At 46.4% G+C, this 20,400-nt stretch overlaps 1 protein-coding gene across 13 annotated transcripts in view; it reads right to left on the bottom strand.

Moving 5' to 3' along the window:
* LOC122217186 (phospholipid-transporting ATPase IB) overlaps positions 1 to 20,400 on the bottom strand; it is a 609,544-nt gene that overhangs the window by 416,731 nt on the left and 172,413 nt on the right. For all 13 annotated transcript variants that reach the window (XM_042934232.1, XM_042934582.1, XM_042934301.1 and 10 more), the window contains exons 17-23: positions 13,169 to 13,274; positions 12,070 to 12,152; positions 9,235 to 9,284; positions 6,687 to 6,756; positions 5,673 to 5,757; positions 4,550 to 4,689; positions 2,075 to 2,213 (exon numbers count right to left, since the gene is read on the bottom strand). In XM_042934232.1, coding sequence (XP_042790166.1) covers positions 2,075 to 2,213; positions 4,550 to 4,689; positions 5,673 to 5,757; positions 6,687 to 6,756; positions 9,235 to 9,284; positions 12,070 to 12,152; positions 13,169 to 13,274 — 673 coding nt within the window. The remainder of the gene's footprint in view (positions 1 to 2,074; positions 2,214 to 4,549; positions 4,690 to 5,672; positions 5,758 to 6,686; positions 6,757 to 9,234; positions 9,285 to 12,069; positions 12,153 to 13,168; positions 13,275 to 20,400) is intronic.

Raw genomic sequence — 20,400 nt, 5'->3', positions numbered from 1 at the left:
GCTACAAATGTTGCTACGCTCTCTTTGATAAAAAAGCACAAAATACTATCACCATGATTTTTACAAACTCTTCAGATAGGTTTTCAATTATCTCATAAGCTTCAGACAAGCCTCACAGCCTTCAAGTCAAACTTTCCTTTAGGAATTACAATCCATTTTTTTTCTGGGTTGACTTTTAAGCCTTTGCTTTCATTTGCGTGTAGTCTAAACTCCTCCAGACCCTGATATGCTCAGGTATGACAAAAGGGACAAGCAGGAGAAAGGACGTGGGTGCTGCCTAAGGACAGGGTGATTTTGCAGAGAGGCCGTGAGAGGGACAGTGGCCTTTTTCCGGCCAGCACACTCACACTCTCTTCTTACAGCAAACACAAGAAAGCACTTAAGGAAGTCGTCTGGGGCTAGGGGCATAAAAAGGTCATTAGTCCAGCAGGAACACTCAACCTCTGTTTTCCAGATCTTATCACCGTAGTACAATTTTACCTACCTTTTGATATTGCTCTAAGAGAGCAGAGAGCACACCCCTAAATTTTCAGTATTTGGGGGCAGCAGTCAACTTTATGTGCCCTATATGAACAAAAGGAACCACACAGCAGCAGGTATTTTAACCCAAATTTTATGGGAAATCATACCTGAAGGGACAACACATACATATAGAGAGAGAGGGGCATTATCCCAAAAGCACATGTTTACCTTCTTTTTAAAAAATGTTGACATCACCAAAGGGCTACAAGCTACAGAATTTTATTTTCTAGCGATAGTGAGGGATCTGCACAGAAATATCATCCTACTTTTGTCCAGAAACACGCATTTGACGGACAACTAACACAAATCAATAGGTAATGTCTATACCTGAAGCTTCAGAGATGGTTATGAATCACCTGTCACTCGCCTGGGACTTTAATTTCGGTGGTGTGGGGGCCCAAATTGCATTTGATTAGTCACAACCTTGCTAAGAAATGATTAAATGACTCTTGCCTATAAAAAAAAAAAAAAAATCACTTCAAAGGGTAAGTACTGACTACAACTGTGGTTATCTGGGAGAGTTGATTCAAAACAGAAGGTTTAAGGAAAGGGCCACCATGGGATTCAGTTGATAACATTCCAAGGCGACCGCTCCAAACAGGATAACAGTAACCTAAACCTGGATGCTCCAGTATGTTCCTTTCCGAAGTCAGCTGTAACCCAGAGTCTGTTTCCATAAAGACGTTATAAGTCACGTGGTCTCACATACTCATTTGATCACATGCGCACCTGGGCTGGTGCTACATAATGACACTCGAAGTGGCAGAGGACTTCAAGGGAACTTAAGCGATCGAAAGGAGACCTCCTAAAATGAGTCATTTCAACTCCTCCCAAACTCAAAATGCGCCTCTTTAACATAAATGAAGTTATGTGGACTTAAAATTCCCTTTCTTCAATTTTCCTTTCTGTGATGTTTAGCAAGCAAAGAGGTTACCCACCCAGGCAGGGAAGGGAAAGACAGACACAGCGCTCTTAGAAAATCCATCGGTTGGTAAAATCATCCCAGTGGTCATAATTATCCAAAATCATAATGCATATTAAACTCAGTGAGGGATTGGGTGGTCCCGTCGGTTGGGCATCCAACTTCGGCTCAGGTCACGATCCCATGGTTCGTGAGTTCGAGCCCCGCGTCGGGCTCTGTGCTGACAGCTCAGAGCCTGGAGCCTGCTTCCGACTCTGTGTCTCCCTCTCTCTCTGCCCCTCCCCCACTTTCACTCTGCCTCTCAAAAAATAATAATTAAATAAATAAACTCAGTGAAAACATCTTAGCCTCAGGCTAAAACTTTGTGAAGAAAGTGATGAGAAAAAAAAGTTTTCACAACTTGAATTCTATATTCTATAGAATTCTATGTTCTACGTTTCAGGGAGAAGGAGTTTCAGTGTTTACTACAGGCAGATAATGCTCGCAAGAGCATCTTCATTTGATTTAGGTAGACTTTCCTTGGCCTTAAAACATCACCTGTCAATGCCTTTGAGGAAGCCCTAGGCACTTCTACAAGACACTTTAAAAACAATACAAAACCAGCATCAGGAAATTTTAAAATGCATTTACCTATATTAATTGCGGTTTCTTGTTTGTCTCCTGTCAACACCCATATTTTAATTTCCGCCTTCAATAGAGTCGCTATGGTTTCTGGAACACCTGCCTGAAGGCGATCTTCTATGGCCGTGGCTCCAAGTAACAGTAAATTCTGGATTGAAAAATAAGGTCAGTTAAAGATCGGTACACGCTTAAGAGCAGCCTCAACCACAAGACTGACCCAGAAAGGCAGTCAAAATGTTGACGGCTCTCTTATTTCCTGTACGTTAAGCCTTTGTCTGCAAATAATGAATGATGCTTCATGTGCTGAGTTTCAAACCTGTTTGCAGTGTTAGAACCACTCGAGACACAGAGGCAAGCCAGTATTCATCATTTATTTCCCGGCCCACGGGCATGTTAAAATAGAAATCACCCAGCGGTAAAGCATACAAGCAAGTTGTCCTGAGGATAGTCACAGGACGTGAGCCGTCCCCTCTCCACTGATGAGCCAAGGACATGCCACACAATAGTTAACACGGAAGCAAAACTGATTCTAGACGATAACGCACATCTGGCAATACAAAGCTAAGAGGCCGTGGATGCTAACAACTTAAAAGCCAAAGAAAAAAATATCAAAGGATTTTAAGATTTTAAGATTGTTAAACTTCTTCCAGGCCCACAAAGGGTTAGTTCACAGCGAGGATGGGTGTGAATGCACGGGGATGTGGAGACAGCAGCAGCCTGTACCTTGCCTGCTGGTCTGGCAGATTCCACAGCCCCTGCCCAGAGAGCCTGTTAACTGCTTACCTACCTCCCCTGAGTCTCTCCATGACAGAGTACCTTAGCTTGATTACCTGATTGTGGGAAAAGCATCCACTATGTGCTTGGTGCAAAGGGTGCCCCATGGGCACGTCACCTACTTAACCGTCTTCTTCCTTTTCTTTCTTTCTTTTTTTTTTTTTAAGTAGGCTTCATGCCCAGAATGGAGCCCAATGCAGGGCCTGAACTCACAACTCCGAGATCAAAAACGGAACTAAGATCAAGAGTCAGATGCTTGGGATGCCTGGGTCGCTCAGTCGGTTGAGAATCCGACTTCGACTCAGGTCATTATCACGCGGTTTGCGGGTGGGTTCGAGCCCCGCTTCGGGCTCTGTGCTGACAGCTTGGAGCCTGGAGCCCGCTTTGGATTCTGTGTCTCCCTCTCTCTTTGCCCCTCCCCTGCTTGCGTTCTGTCTCTCAAAAATAAACATTAAAAAAAAAAGTCAGATGCTTAACTGACTGAGCCACCCAGGTGCCCCGACTTAATCATTTTCTGATTCTAAAGTAATTTTGGTTATTTCCAGTAAAGCAGAAACAATGTACACTTGAATTTGGTTCTACTCCTACCAAATTCCATTAAAGTGACACGTAAGTAAATATAAAACTCAACTAAAAACAGGGTATAAAAAAATTCAAGAGTCTTTTAAAAAAACACAAAGAATGATAAAAGCTAATGACTCCAGAGTTCTAGAAACTGGAAATTGGATGGGCCAATGGTTGCCGACATGAAACAGAAAAAGGTGAAATCCAGCTCCCAGATGGGAGGGAATCTAATACCTAGAAAGCTACCTGACACCTTGGGTTAAACTGAAAAGAACAGAAACAACAACAAAAATCAAAGTAGGCAATACAAAGCAGCAATGGCAAAAGCAGCTGTTACTAGAATAAGTGTGAAAATTCTCAGAATGAACAGTGTCCAACCAGCCTATGGAGTCTGATTCATGTAACTCATGTAAGTCAACAGGGTGCCTAATCTTAGGCAAACCCAGAAAGTCACTGACATTGTTTTTGACCTGATACTTCTTAAGATACCATTAACACTTAGCGGAAGCTGGTTCAACCTTTCAGGTAGCCCATAAAAACTAAGTGTTTCTTGGGGCACCTGGGTGGCTCAGTCAATTGAGCATCTGACTTTGACTCAGGTCATGATCTTGTGGTTTGTGGGTTAGATCCCCAGATCAGGGTCCATGTTGACAGCACAGAGCCTGCTTGGGATTCTGTCTCCCCGTCTCTCTCTCTCTCTCTGCGCCCCTCCCCTGTTTGTGCGCTCTCTCTCTCTCTCTCTCTCTCTCTCTCTCGCTCAAAATAAATAAATAAACTTTAATAAAAGAAAAAGAAACCTAAGTGCTTCTTAAAGCAAAGAAAGACATCATTAAAAGCTAATGGTTAAGGGGCACCTGCATGGCTCAGTTGGTTAAGCGTCTGACCCTTGATTTTGACTCAGGTCATGATGTCAGGGTCATGAGATCAAGCTCTGCGCCAGGCTCAGCGCTGGACAGACAGCACTGGGCATGAAGCCTGCTTAAGATTCGTTCATTATCTCTCTCTCTCTCTGTCCCTTCTTCTGCCCCTCCCCTATGCACCCACGCTCTCCGCTATACAACAAAAGGATTCCTGTCCAAAGACTTTGTTCAATACGTGGTGGAGCCCCCTCACTGGGCAGGTAACAAGTGTATCCCGTGCAATTACCTTCTCTATGATCTCATAGCACTCTTCCAACCGCTGAGCTCTGTCTTTCAAGATGGTGCTGGCTTCTTGATAGACTTTAAGCCACTCCTCATACTCCTGCTCAGAGAGGTCAGCATAAGCCACACAGAGAGTCCTCAAGCCTGCAAAACAGCCATGGTGTATCCAGCGATGGAAAGACGCAGGACGCCTTCCCTCCTAGGTGACATCACGTGGCTCCATTTTATACCCGCATACTCAAAAAAAATTCAAGAAACGATCTGCTTTTTAGGTCACTCAAATTCAACTTTCACTCATCGAAAAAGGGAAGGTAGAAACAAGTCTACTGCATTTTGCTATAAACCACCTCGAGGATACATTTGAGAGTCCATGAGAAGCGAGAAGCCGTGAACGTGAACTCCCTACGGCAGAGACGTACAGGAGCTGGGCACGATCTATACGTACGTGTGCCGTGGGCAGGTATCAGAAGTAGAGGAGGCAGGATAGCAATAAAAGCCCGACAGGCTACCACGTGGAAGACCCAGGCTTCCAAGCAGTCACATGTGCACGTGCACACGCATGCAGGCACACACACGCTCATAGCCACAGGAGCACACGAAGCCAAGAAAGCTGCAGCCAGCACGTAGGCAAGGCTCCAACGTTCATCATGTTCCCTTGCTGGAATCTCTGCCATCCTTTCAGAGAACTCCTTTCCCAGTCTCTGTGGGCTCAGTGACTTACTGCTTCCTCAAGTCATGGATAAGCCAGCGTCACAAGGATCACGAGAGGGGGACGGGGAAGTGAGGACATGGGTTTTCTGAGAACGGGAATAATGACTACAGAATGATTCTACACACCGTGAGCTGGTCTGCCTGCTCCCTTCGTCCTTCAGGGGAAGAGCGAACAGAGTCGTGCAGGTAACTCTGCGTGGACTCTGGTGCACATCGCATCAGGGCCGTGGGCACAGAATGTGGAGGGTGGGGGCAGGGGTTGGCCCTAGGAAAGTATACTCCTAGGAAGCAAGCCAAGTACGGCACAAAACGGACACGTCCATTCAGACCATGACCGCTCACCCCCAAGCATCAGCCGCAAACACTCGAAAGTAGAACTTCAATGGTTAAAAATAACATTTCCAAATTTCACTGACCTTCCGTGGCAAAATATTCCAGATGGCACAGGGTTTCTTCCATGTATTTTGAGTCTTTTGAAAGCCTCTCAAAAATTACATTATCCTATAAAATAGAGAAACGTTGTGACTGGCCAACCTTTAAGTAAACCCTCCGGTCAGCATTCTAAACCTAGCTTTGTTTTAATGATGCTTATCCAATGTGAATACTTGAGAGTACTTGAACGGGCAGGTAGAAATACAGTTCTCAGACAGATTCACTCATGAGCTTTGGAAAACAAACTGGGTATGGATGTGTCCAGACAAAAACTCTGGGGAGAACCTACGTAAGCGTCAAGAGAACTGTCAGAGGTATAATGGTACCTACATTTACCCAAATTTGCAAAATACGTACCGATGTGTATAACATCTTTATGCAGAAGCGGAAAGGGTACCATGCACACCCTAAACTGCACAAATACACTCTTGCTTCCTGCCCCTGCAGGAGCTCCCAGCCATGGCGTGCACCAGCCACTAGGCCCTGAACCCACTTCAGCTAAGAAACACTGAGCAACACAGCCCAGAAAAGCTCTCTGTGATGAAAACACAGGACACAACAACTACTAATAGCTGTTTGAGAATGAACACACACACACACACACACACACACACACACACACACACACACAAATACTTAAAAGATCATCACAGGTCGTTATGAACCATTCCATCTTCCTGAAGTCACAACATAATGCTGATAAAACGAGAATCACAAGTCACACCCTAAGGATCTCGCATCACACGGCAAAGTGCTATTTCTGAAACCACCTATTGGCTAAAAGGAAGCTTTTCAGGGGCCACGGTTGCCACGCTGGCCTGAACCGCCACTGTCTTCAGTAGGCCTTTACTACCAAGTCAATTTCATGGCCCATCTGAAAGAGCCTTTCAACCTTGGGCAAATTTCCAGGGCACGATGACGACAGCGGTCAGGAGAAGCAGGTTCACAAAGGGGCCACCAAGGGCACCTGCTACACGAGACGCTCGGCCAGTACTTACAGCCCCCTTACAGTAGAGTCGAAGTTGGCCTGAAGGAGTTCGAACAATCACAGACATTCTTTTTCTGTCGCTGTAAGGGTAGGAAAAAAAAAAAAAGTTATCACTGGTCTGTAGTGTAGGACCCATGCCCTATGATTAAGCACCAAACACATCAAAAGATGGCCTGGTAGCCCTAAAAATGGAGAAACTCCGTTTTCCTTATCTTTTCCTTCAAAGGTGGGCTTTCATTGTATACCTCCCACTCTTTTTATTATACACGACGGATATAAACCTATTTTTTTCCCTGCCATGGCAACTCACTAATATAATTATGTATAGCAGGAGAGCAGAAACAGAAAACTTGACCGTCCGCTACGCACATCTAATTTACTCCTGACGATACTCTGTAAAAGTGTTTTTGTTCTACGGCTCAAAATATGAGTAATCTGCCCAGTAAGCAACAGAGTGGAAGCTTCTATAGACATCCGCTGAACTCAAAAGCCCCTTGTTGGGTCTTCTTTTAACTGGAGTAGAAAGCAATTACAAAGTCGTAGGACATGCCTCACGCAGCACTGAGGTGAGCCTCACTGCTGCCCTCCCCACTCCGACACGGACCCTCCTACATTGGTCTTTCATCATGACTCATGGTCACTCACGGAGCCTTCAATGGCTCCCCACTGCCTACAGGTTCCAATTCTTGCTGACCTCCACTCACCTCTGCAGCCTGGTCTATCTCGCACGAACCCGCCCGTTCACCAGCAGGCCTCCAGCACACCGGAAGACACGGCACACCCCCCGCTCCACGGCTCCTGCCCCACGCCTCTCGCAGACAACATCCCATCCTCCTGAAACACGTCTTAACCACAGCGGGCCCCACACCACCCACCCCAGCAAGGGGATTTCCAATGGACTATGAGCTCCTGAGACTAAGGGACATTCTCTCTCCAGCTCTGTGTTAAGTTCCCACCCCCTAACCCTAAGCACTCTGCCTGGCCTGGATTTGAATTCTCCCTCGGCCACCTAGTAGCCGGGTACTCGTGGCAAAGTTGTTTGCCCAGCACTTCGGTGTCTGAATGCGCAAAGCAGGACTGCCACCAGGTACCGCAAAGGAGTGTGGTCACGGTTAAGTGGCGCTGGGAAAAAGAGGAGTCCACTAAAAAGAAACAGAACCACAGCTATAGGTGATCTTTTATTCCCGCAGGTTCTCCCATAAGTTTTTAAAACATTCTCATGTCCATATTCACCTGCTTTAATTTAATTCCCTTTCCTCCTCCTTGTCCCTCCAATAACTGCTGGTCCCAGTTAACACGGCCGCATAACAGCACAGTTTCCAGGACACCAGTAAGAGACGGGGCACAAAAAGTCCGGAGCAATGTTTAGTATGTTCCTCACCTCCACCCACGGGGACACTGTCTCCTACTCCCTCTATGAACCACTGCTGTTACCAACCATCGTTCTTCCCCTCTGAATACGCAGCCACAAGGGCTCTTGACCCACCAAAGTTCAAGTTTTCAGTCCTAAAACTAAAGACTAGGGCTGGAAAGCATTTCCTACAAGAGGGTTACAAACTGATCTTTTTCAGGGGTGCCCGGGTGGCTCAGTCTGTTAAGCATCTGACTTCGGCTCAGGGCACGATCTCATGGTCCGTGAGTTCGAGCCCTGTGTCAGGCTCTGGGCCGACAGCTCAGAGCCTGGAACCTGCTTCAGATCCTGTGTCTCCTCTCTCTACCCCTCCCCTGTTCGCACTCTGTCTCTCTCTCTCTCTCAAAAATAAACATAAAAAAAATTTTTTTTAAACTGATCTTTTTCAAACAGCTTATAAAGCAGACAGAATAAACAAGGTGTGAAATCATTTAACAATGGTTATTAAAAAAACCCAAAGTTTCATAATTGGAAAATAGGCTCTCGAGGTAGCAAAAGAACTTTGCTCTCATACCGACAGTCAGTGTTGAGAAGGCAAGAAACAAAACATTAAGATTTTTCAAAAGGACAAACCAGGAATGATCTAGGGAAGCAAATAATCGACAAATATTCCTGGGTCTGAAAATCAGATAAACCACCCTGGGGAAGAACGAGCTGGCATATAGACAGAACAACTGCCCAACTCAGACAAAGCCTCCGACGGGGATGGACTGATCTTACCTGTCTTGGCTTGCCAGTGCCCCAGGTCTGGCATGAGAGTGCTTAAAGCACGAGGCACCACCTCACGGCACTTGGGAAAAACCAACAGAAATAAGGCCCTCCCCACCACACACTCCAAACTGTGCAGACGTGTCCGCGGCTGATGCCGGAACAGCGGGTCTGGAAATGTACAGAAACAGGAGGCTATGGGAGCCCAGTGCTTCACTCGGGGAAAACACACACGCGCACGCACAGGAAAATGACCTGCGTCACTCTCTTTACAGAAAGTCCCAAATTCCAGACAGGAGAGGGACTGTGGAGATCTACTCACTAACTTTAATACCTAAGTGCTGTATTTAATCGGATCATACAATCTTGCAAACACTCTGATGAAGCTGTTAAATATATATGGAAGTATTTTATTCCGGCGCGTGAAGGAGAAGCATACCTAGAAAATTCCAGGACGTTAAGGATTCCAAATGTCTGTTCCTGTCCCATCTAAAGGAAGAAAAACAGGCTCTTACCTGAGGTGCCAAGTATTAAAATCTCAAAACAGTCTCCCCAATCGTAAACCTCTCTATACACACATCTCCCCGTCCCTCCTCCTCCTCCCAGCGCTCTCTCTCTCTCTGTATATAATCCACACACACATATCCCTCTCACCCTCCCTCTATGTAATACATACACATCGATTACCTCTCCCGCTCTCCCTCCTCCCCACCTCATTCTCTCTCCATCTCTATCCCCCCGCCAAGGCCTTTTCAACAGGTACAGGGTTCCCACAAGCCAGTCAGGTGGGGTCATAGCTCCCCCTTCTGGTAGAAGCTTCTCATTCTTCTCTAGGACATCACAACAGCTGGCTGACGCTCCCTTCCAAGAACACCTGAAACCTTGGGGCCAGTCATGCCTCTGAATTCAGAATTTTATACATTTTATTAAAAATGTACACATACACCATGTGGCATGATTTCCCCAGAGGCTTATGTGGCCACAACGCCCTAAAATCCAACACGTCAATTTTCCACAGCAGAACGTAGGACACGGAGATTCCTAAGACCATAAACGGCCTCATGTCAGTTCTGGCTAAGTTTTGCTGCCGGATGCCTATTCCCCAAATACAGGAGAAAACTTTTTTGGAATCCAAAGCTTCCTGGATTCGCGATTTAGAAATAAGGATTATGGATCTGCACAAGATTTTAGAGCAATTCATCAAATGTTATTTTTCTTCAAGTTCTTCAAAGCTGGAGCCTCAATGTTCTCGATTTTTCCCGGAAGGTTCCAGGCTGTGTGGACCGTTGCCAAACTCCTTAATCAAACCTGCTCTCTATTTCCCCAATACATCACGGTGAAAAGCACGTGGGCCTTGAAGTTCCATAGGTAGGAGTCAGAATCTTATTTCTGCCACTGAGCGTGTGGCCTCCTCACGAACGTGTCCCTCGGGCTTGAGAATGAATGAAGCCAATTATCCAGGGAAGCCTGAGGCATCATTACTCTCCTCTGCACAACTCCCCTCACACCCAGAGATACAACCAGTGACCCTCCTCATCCGGTTCTTTCTCCTCGGGCTGTCCCAACTTCCTCCGAGGCCCATTCAGAAGCGTGCCCACCAGTACCCCGCAAATCGGCCCAAGCGCTGTGACTGCCAGGTGCTAACCCCTCTCTGCTCTCAGATCAACCACTGGGCAACCACGTGCATCCCACGGACTCGACCATTAAGATGATCGGTAGCGGCCACTTCGTGGCAACAGCTGGTAACCCACTTGAGAAGGTGAGGTTTGAGGACACTCTGGCTGAACGGGATCGCGAAGGTATTATTTATGGCCCTGAACTAGTCAGAGGGTCTCATGCACTCCCAGACACGTGGCCTTAATGGGCTAATAAAACGACAGAGGGGTGCCCATCCACTCTTCACCGACATCCACCACCGTGATGACAAGGTCAGTGGGCTCCCTGGCTTCCCTGTATTTAGCCGCTCTTGTGAGCAAAGCAGAAGCAGCCTTGTCTCCTTGTCTCTCCCACTCGTGCCCTGTCAGTCCGTCCCGCCTCCAGTCCCCATCGCGGTAATGCACAGAAACCAGCAGCACCCGTGCGACAGCAGATCGTACAGCGAAGGTTCTGAGTCTCCCCAAACTGAGGGGGGCGAAGGCTTGAAAACCTTCCACAAAGGAAATTCTGTATTCAGTCCGTTGCTTTGCTCCACCTCTAATGACTGTACCTTTCCCTAAGCGAGACTTGCTGGTGATTAAAATGAAGTAAAAATGATTATGATTTCATCTCTGTCCTCCAGAAGACAGGAACCCGAAAACGCCAAGAAACGGGCACTCTATCGAGGTTTGGTATTTTCTAGGTTTCGCATTTCTAAGTACAAGAAAAAAAATGGAGCACTGCCAAGTTAAGAACGATAACAGCTATGTAAGTTAGTAGTGAATTTCAAGTGCATCAGCAAGGTCCAGAGACACAAGATACATAAAGGCAAAAACCGTTACAATCCGTCAGTCCTCCCCAAATTGAGGGGTGCAGGAAGGCAGAGGAGAGAGAAGGCAGTGACTGCTTCCAGGTCCCTCATCAACGCAGACTGTAGCGAAATGCAGCCCCTCTAACGGTCAGCATCAAAAATGCCAGGGCATTGCCAGTCCCAACCATCGATTTCCCCCGTTACCTGCCTCAAGGGTCCCTACTGGATGTTACACTTGATTTCCATTTTTTCCTGTCACCAAATTTCTCCCTCAGGCTTCCTGAGCAGCCAAACTCAAAAAAACCCAAACAAACAGAAAACAAAACAATCATAAAATAAACAAATCCCTTGACTGTAGGGAAAAGAAAAACTCGTGTAAATAACAAAGATCTTAAGCACCAACTCGCCTCTCCCCCGGCCAGGGAGACCGAAGCTAATGCGCCAAGGGCTGTGTTGGGCAAGAACTCTACGTGCCAAGGTTACAGGGACAGAGTCACAGATCCTGTCCTCAGGACAAGTGGGCCACGCACTTATTTCCCTATGACAAAACCAAGAGCAGGCTTGCTAGGTTCTTTACTACAAATCACACCAGCACACGCAAGACTTGTGGACAAGCGTCTCTGAGAGAAAAATGCCCGCAACACACCATGAATAAGAATCCCGTCATGCCTGCAGTTTCGCAACGGGGCCTAATCCTCACGGGAGGGGGAAAAAAAAAAAAAGAAGAAATGTAGCTATCGTGTTTACATCAGACACGCTATTTCAAACACAGTCTTCAAAAAAGGAGGCGACATACAATGTCAAGAGGTACCCGGGCTCGTCACTTACGGCTTCTATGATGACCGAGTAGGGCGTTCTGGCGGTGAAGACAAAACCCAGCTTCCTAGCTCCCTTCACCAAAGCGGCTTCATCTGTCAATAGAGTTGACGAGGCATTGACTAATCGCAGGTAATGGCGAGAATTCTGTGGCGCGCGTATTATTTTACACATTAAGCAGATGGGCAGCAGCTAGAGAGGCCCGGCCTAAGCACACAAGGGTAAGGACTCAGGATTTAGGAGGCGCTCGCTCAGTCCGCCACCAGGATCCTGAAGGCAGCACTTTCGTTAGGCGGGAAAGACAGGACCTAAAGCTGATCGTCGGGACAAGAGTGCTGGTGTACCTACTATCCTCCATTGGGGTCAAGTTCTCCTTAAGGAACTTAAGCTACATTCCCATGGCTTCCTGACTAACCCATCTCGTCCGAGCAAGCGAGGCAGCGTTTCACTTCTAGTATGGTAGGATTCAGAGCTCCAGGAAGCGGGTCGAGAGTCAGCACCCAGCTTCATCAGCAGCTGGAGAATCTACGACGGGCAGAGGGTGAACAGGGAAGCCAGGCCACCCTCCCCTGAGAGTTTTGTCCAGTGCAGGGACTTTTTTTTTTTTTTTTGCTTTATGATGATTTTTCCTTTACTCAAAATTATTGGAGAATTGAATAGTAGTGTTCAGGTTAAATGTTCTGGTAAACTGAAAATCACTGACACATACATGGCACAACATTCACAATACACTTCAAATTTTCAGAGGACTCAAAGACAGGTATGTTCCAAGCTGAAATTATGATTTGATCGCTCTCTTCCACTGCATGTAGTCTCTTATTATGAGCAATAGTGATTGCTACGTTATTTTTGCGAGGGACTTCTGCTAGGAGCTGCAAGATGGCCTGGGGCCTCCCGTCGTGGTCACAGTGTTACAGAGTCAGGAGGGCCCAGCGCCACCTTTCTGTGGCTTCATCGCTTGTGACCATAACCTGTACACTGCGCGAGGCCAGAGGTAAACAGCGGGGTCTTCGCGAAGCCGACCGCCCTACCGCACCCTCCGCAAGGAAATGCAGACAGCCAAGCCTCCAGAAAAGGGGATAGCACGGCACACCCGGCCCAGAGCCCTCACCTGGGGAGGAAGCCTGGTAGATGATGTTATCTCCATCCTTCTCAGGGACGACGGTGTGGCACACGGCCAGAAGGGTGAGGAACTCCTGTATGCACGGAGCTGTGGGCTACAGACACAAGGCAAGGCGATCATCTGTTAAAACACCGCTGACATACAGCAGGGTTAGATTCGGCCATCCCCTGCTTAGAGCCCGCTACTGGCTTTCCGCCCCCTTTCGAACACAGGTCGAGGCCCTAGGGTGGACCCCACGTCCCCCACGATGCCACCCCCTGGGTGGCAGCTGCTCTCCACCCAGCTCCACCTCCTCCCGCCTCTCCCCTCCTGGGTGCTCCACCAGCCGGTCTGGTCCGTAGGTCTTCCGACAGGCGTCCGCCTGTCCCGCTGCTCCTTGCCCCCTCCACCTGCTCACAGCCAGTTCTTACTCATCCTCTCTGCTTCCATTCGACAGTCACTTCACCTGAGAAGTCCCCTACCACCCGTCTCGGAACATCGTTCTTAATGGACTAACCCCGGGGTCAGAGGAGAGCGAGGAGGCAGCACGCGCCCCTCCTAGACTTCCCCCAGACCCCGCCTCGCTTGTTCCAAACGCCTCGAACAATCCTGCCGCTCACGTGCGGCTTCCCCACGTCTGGGACACCCCGACGTGCCAGAAGGTCATCTGTCTTCCTCAAGAACGTAACCCCAGGCCCAGCAGACAGAAGGCATTCAAGTCTACGCTGGATCGGTATACCGAGAGCGGACTCGCCAGACAGGTGAGTCCCTGCTCTTTCTCTTCCATCGTCCGTCCTAGCATTTCCTCTACACTTTGTCTGTTCTTTAACCTCATAATTGCTTAAAAGCTGTAAGGCAGTGCATCCTTATTACTTAAAAAAAAAAAGGAAAAAAAAAAGCCGTCCTGGATATGTATTTAATATATTTCTCCCATCCTACACACACACTCATGATTTTCATTGGGATTAGATTATAGAAATAATGGAGAAATGCCATCGTAATACTGTTTACCCATCTAAGAATACAGAAAGCTTTCCTATTGATTAAAGGCTTCTAACACTTCTAGCTATAGGCCCTGGCATATTTTTATTAATGTTGTTAATTTTTTATTCATTCAAAAAATACCTACATGCCTACTGTATGTGAGAACTGTACTAGACGTCTTATCTATTGCTTTTTATGTTATGAATAAGATCTTACTTCTATTATATTTCACAAGAGTCTGTTCAGATGTAAGGACCAACACTGAGTTTTGTAAGTGTGTTTAATGTCGCTTGTAATGAACCCCTTACCAGCTCTCCGAGTTTCAGCTGACTCTCCTGGGTTTTAAGGCAGACAGTTATTACATCACCCACAGATGACGGCATTTTCCTTTTCTTTTCTAACGTATACACTTGAGTTCTTACTGGCCTACTCAGGCTAGCACTCTAAGGGCGATGTTCAAAGCCAGGGGTGATACCGGGCCTCCTTGTCCTCACGTTATTTTAACGCCAAGGTCTTTTATATTTCACTTTCTGATAGGCAGCTGGCTATAAATTTGAGACAGATTTGTCTTTTCACTGATCAGGCAACTCTATGTTTTCTGATTTCTGCAGAGTTTTTGTTTTTAGTTTCTCAATCACAAACGGACAGTGATCGGTATCTGAAAACATTTTGAGTTTCTCCCCTGACCCGTCAATGAGACTGAAGAGCAGCCATGTGGCAGCGAATCATAACCGCTCACATGGCTACTTCTTATCCGCCTTCAGGAAAAGAAAATGCACGTTCAACTACGGTTCAGTGAAATCAAGTAAGTTAGAGGATTTACAAATTCCCCAAGGTCTACACGGCAAAGGGTGCTGGGGAATCACCTCCAGTGACTCCGACATATCAGGGAATCGTTTGCTGAAATTAAAGGTGACCATCTCCAGGAATATCAGTGTTTGCAGATACATTTATACTGTTAATTTCTTGAGAAGGTAGGATTAGTAAAAACTTTACATGCAGCACAATCTCGGCATCTGCAGTGAATTTTTGTGCGTGTTCACATGTGCACACAGAGAAAGATAACAGAAAGGAATAGACGGAAATGTTAACAGTACTTGGCAGCAAAGGACAGAAGCGATTTAGGGGGTTAAAAAAAATACTCTGTATTCTCTAAGTGTTTCTGCAGTGAAAATCAATTGCTTTTTATATAAAGGCCACCACTCCTTCCAAGTTTCTAAGAGTCGTCACAGCGGCTCAGAGAACTGACTCTCCAAGAGAGAGCAGCAGAGGAGTCCCACACTCCAACACTCTCTCTCTTGTGCAGCTTTCCATCATGTCCCTCTCTCAGTCACGCTCTCCCAGTTCTCACTGGTAGCAATTACCAGGCCCTGCAGCCCCTTTGGTGAATAACCCCTCTTCCAAACTAGCGGGCCATCATCACCCCCGTCTGCTGTGCTGAAATGTGCCCCCAGGCTTGATCTAGTGGCTCAGGTGGGAGGTGGGGCAGACCCGGAGGAAGATCAGCACTTTGCACAAGACCACCTGCTTTAGCCGAGACCTGGTCAAGGAGCAGGGGGAAGGAAGCTAGCATGTTCTACGTTGGATCAGTATACCGAGAGCGGACTCACCAGGTGAGTCCCTGCTTTCTCTTCCATCGTCCGTCCTAGCCTTTCCTCTACACCTTGTCTGTTCTTTAACCTAAGGGCAGGTGGCCACGTCCGCAGGCCCAGAAGTTACAGAGGAACCTAGGGTCTCAGGTTCTCAGGTGCATCTACCCAGAAGAGCCCAACGCTAGTCCCAGGGTCTCAATCCTACCAGACTTTGATGCGGATGACTTTGTGAGGCTTCCAATTCAGCTTTCTAAGAAGTTCCGCCACTTTGACCATTAGGTCTTGGGCCTGGTCTTTGGCAATATTGGCCTAGGCGGCAGGAACTGAAGGAAGTATTTACAGGCTCCCAAGGACGACTCTGGCTTTCATACTGTGCCTTACACTGGTAATTAATTGACCCGAGCTTATTGCTTTCTCTCTTTGACATAAATGGTACTCAGCAACAACCGGTTCCACAGACAATTCAACGATTTAATGAGCTAGAAACACACGATACATAAAAACGTAGCATGCGGGAGGACAAGAAAAGACCGCTTTCTCCTGCCTCTGAGAACTATCGTATCTGACACAACATCTCATCCCACAGTGTAGTGGGAAAGAGGGTCTTTGATTCATGGCAAATAGTAAAATCTTTCTGACAGCTAATAAGAACAGTCGCGCACACACTCAAATTAAGTTTCCACTTTGAGTGGTAGGCCAGACAACATTCTTAAAGATCCACAAAGAAAAAAATCCCTAAAACAAAACTGTTCTAACGTTGATTTTCTAGTTAACCTAGCATTCTCTAATAAATGAGGGAAAGGAGGCAAACCATGCACAGCCTATGGATAAGAGGTTTGTAACATATTTGAAACGAGTGCTGCATGTTTGCAAATAAACTTTTTCCTTTCTGCAACTTCCAAGAAAAGGCTTTTATAACTTCGAAGAAATGATTGTTGGACAAGGCACGCATGCATGTATATGTATCTTTTTAGAAGTTGAAGCTTTTGCATGTGGAGAAATAGATACTATTTATCATTTTAACCATCTGTAAGGGCAGGATTCAGGGACATTAAAGACACACTGCTGTGTACCCACGACTATATCTACACCCAAAACTCCCATCTTCCCAAACTCTGTACCCCTCAAATAGTAACTCCCCATTCTCACCTTCCCCGACCCCTAATAACCTCTATTCTGCTCTGCCTCTATGAATTCGCCTATTTAAGGTACCTCATAATCATAAAATACCTGTCCTCCATTTAATAGATTTTAATCTGCACAAAATGCTTTCTATATCTAGAAATGAGTATTTGATAAATGTAAAACATAGAAAAGTAGGCATGTCTAAAATTGGCATGCCAAATCACAGCTATAAAGTACTTAAATACATATACAAATAATTTCTTCTTCAAGACTCAAGCTCAAAAGTCTTAGGCATAATGACTCAAAAAAGAAAGAAAAACCCCTAGGTGTTCTTCCTTGGTAAATCTTTGGGAAATTATCCCACAAATAGGAAGCCATTGGTTAGCAATGTAAACAAAGGACCACATGAACTTGTTCCTTGAAATTTTCCGTAGGTGGATTCTTTAACAGGCAAATTCCACCTTGGCTATCAGCCTACACAAAGCTTAAAATATAGTCCTAAAGGACCCAGAAAATCAGAAATGATGACCCAGGAAAAACAAAATATCTGTAGCATATGGAGGTACTCCCTTGGGAGGAAAGCAAAGGTTTTCTTGGCCCAAATGCTTTAATTTTAGTCAACGGTCCCAAGACAATTTAGATAGGAATGTGGGATATCCATAGGCTAAAATCCCGAAATGCTTCTTCCCTCTCCTCAATCCTATTTTGGCAAAATAACCAAGTGATCTAAGAGGCTCTGTACTTAAAATGTTTTAAAAATCCATGAAGTACATTAAATCTAATCCCGATTTGCTGAAAGAAAAATACTGTAGCCTATGGTCCTCATTATTTATAGTCGAGCTACATGTTAAATGTCAGTGGGGTAATTAACACAGTAGCCAAGATGTAGAATACCCTAGAAGGCTTCAAGCACACCTTTAAAAAGTGGTGAACATAGGCAAGTAGGCTTTTGCTAAAATAATAGAAAATAAATTCTCCAGTCCATGGCCGTATCACACCCTCAGTGAACTGTGAGTGTCCAGATTATTAAAATACCCTTTAAAGTCTCCATGTGTTTGGGGCGCCTGGGTGGCTCAGTTGGTTAAGCGTCCGACTTCAGCTCAGGTCACGATCTCACAGTCCGTGAGTTCGAGCCCCGCGTCGGGCCCTGGGCTAATGGCTCAGAGCCTGGAGCCTGCTTCCGATTCTGTGTCTCCCTCTCTCTCTGCCCCTCCCCCGTTCACGCTCTGTCTCTGTCTCAAAAATAAATAGATGTTAAAAAAAAAAAATTTTTAAAGTCTCCATGTGTTCATCGATGCTTATGATTACCTCACTGAGCCAGGGATTCCCTTATGAAAATAGTGCTGGCCCTGCCCCACTACTCTCGACGGCCTTCCCACTGGAATGAAAGGAAATCTGGCTCAGGACGGCAGATGGTGAGGTGGCAATGGGAGAAAAAAAGCAGCACTAACTTCTCCAGAGAGTAGGGTTCCTTCCAGAAATGCATGCCATTGGCCCCGGGGCAGGAAATGCTCCTGTTAGAGGATCCTGATACATCTCCGGTCTCCACTCGAATGCCAAAAGAGGACCGAGCATGCGACCGATGGTCAGAAACAGCACCCATGCACGGGTTCAGCTTTGAAGAGAACATCTGTACGTATGTACAAATTAACTGAGCTCAGTATTTCAAGATTTCAAAATTGGGGATCCCAGCAGCAAATGTAGAGTGTCTCCCCACGATCTCTTCTCCAAATGAGGATTTGCCCCCTGTGCACTGATTTTCTACACCAGCCCACACTCTAGGTGAATGCGAGTTACCATTCACTGTGGGTGCCCACGATGCCCACATTTCAACGATTCTCTTAGCCCCAACACCCACCAAAGAGATCAGACTCCTCCATCTACACAAAATGAAATCGCTTTCTTGGGGAGAGGTATCGTACCCCCCTCCCCCCCACGCCACAAAGGTAAACAATGACTCCTAATGATTTTACATCTGTTTCCCCAACTAATAAAAATCCCCTGAATGTTTTCTTACTCGTGTCTTCCCCCAGTACCTAGCAAGGTGATTGATATCAACCAGGCCCTTAAGCTGTTTGCTAAATGAATGAGTAGATGAATGAGTCTCTTATTTAAATTCGGATCCACTCGCGTGCCGTTTCTGAGCCTTCCCTGGGATTCTGAGGGACCCCGAGCACGAGGCTCACCTCACTTGCTCTGCTGTTTCCTCACCCACTGATCTGGGCCAGGAAAACAAACTTGAAAGGAGACTAAGTGCAGTTCCCCAAGCCTCTAGGTCACCCTTCCACCTTCGTCCTTTCCCATTCTCCACCCCAACTTGAACAGACACATTTAGTCACCTAAACACCCTCTAAACACTATTCAGGAATGCTGGAGTCCTCTTTCAGAAAGCAAGCCCTCACTGTGCCCATGAAGCCTTGGATATCCGTGATTAAGCTGCCACCCTCCACAGAAGCTTCTTCTCAGATGCCACTCTTCAGCTCGGAGGACCTCTAGCCTAGCAGCTGGACCTACGGCTACTATCAAAATTCAAAAAAAAAAAAAAAAAGGGGGGGCGCCTGGGTGGCTCAGTCGGTTAAGTGTCCGACTTCGGCTCAGGTCATGATCTCGCGGTCCGTGCGTTCGAGCCCCGCATTGGGCTCTGTGCTGACAGCTCAGAGCCTGGAGCCTGCTTCGGAATCTGTGTCTCCCTCTCTCTCTGCCCCTTCCCTATTCACGCTCTGTCTCTCTCGGTCTCAAAAATAAATAAACGTTAAAAAAAAATTTTTTTTTTTAATTCAAAAAAAAGAGAACACATCGATGCCTGTGACTATGATACAGGGCACGGACTTCAGCAGCATCCACTGGGTGGCCTGGGACCACTTCATCAGCACCACCGGGGACTGAGGCAGAAAGTCCGCATCCCAGCCGGTGGGCGTGGGTGCCTTACATGCATGCATTTGAGAATCGTGCCTAGGAAGATTTCAGTGTTAACAAATGGGCAAGTGCAGCAGAGAACAGGAAATTTCCTGAGAATTTAGAGAAAGTTTGAAATAGATCTGCATCTTAACAAAATGTTGGAATGATAAACTTTTAATTTTGCTCAAGTTTACCTAACTTTAAACAGGTTGCAAAATGCCTTCATCCCTAAAGACTTTTCTAAGTTGGTATTTTTCAAAGTAGCTCTTCAAATGAATTTAGGCGACCCTGTAGTTAATCCCGGTTTGTTAGAATAGTAGAGATAATGTGGTGTCAGAGTTAAGAATCAACCAGACTTAGGTTCCGAGTCTCATATCTACTTTTGTCTGCTGGTAACTCTTGGCCAAGTCGATATTTCCACGCAGCTTCCTATCACTTCTCCGGGGTGACTCCAGCGCTAAAGGAAATACGCGTCAAATGTCTGGCACACGGTAGGATGCTATAAATGCAACATGCTCTTCTGCCCTCCTTTACTTCCCTAAATTCTCCTGGTCCAAGCATAAAGCAAGTGTCCTTCAAAATGCATGACCTCTTAGATGCACAACCGTGAAGAAATGGTACTGCAGAAATCTTAAAAAGCAG

This window comes from Panthera leo, chromosome A1 (assembly GCF_018350215.1).
Source record: "Panthera leo isolate Ple1 chromosome A1, P.leo_Ple1_pat1.1, whole genome shotgun sequence".
In the NCBI taxonomy this organism is placed as follows: Eukaryota; Metazoa; Chordata; class Mammalia; order Carnivora; family Felidae; genus Panthera; species Panthera leo.
This window is presented reverse-complemented; position numbering and strand designations above follow the sequence as displayed.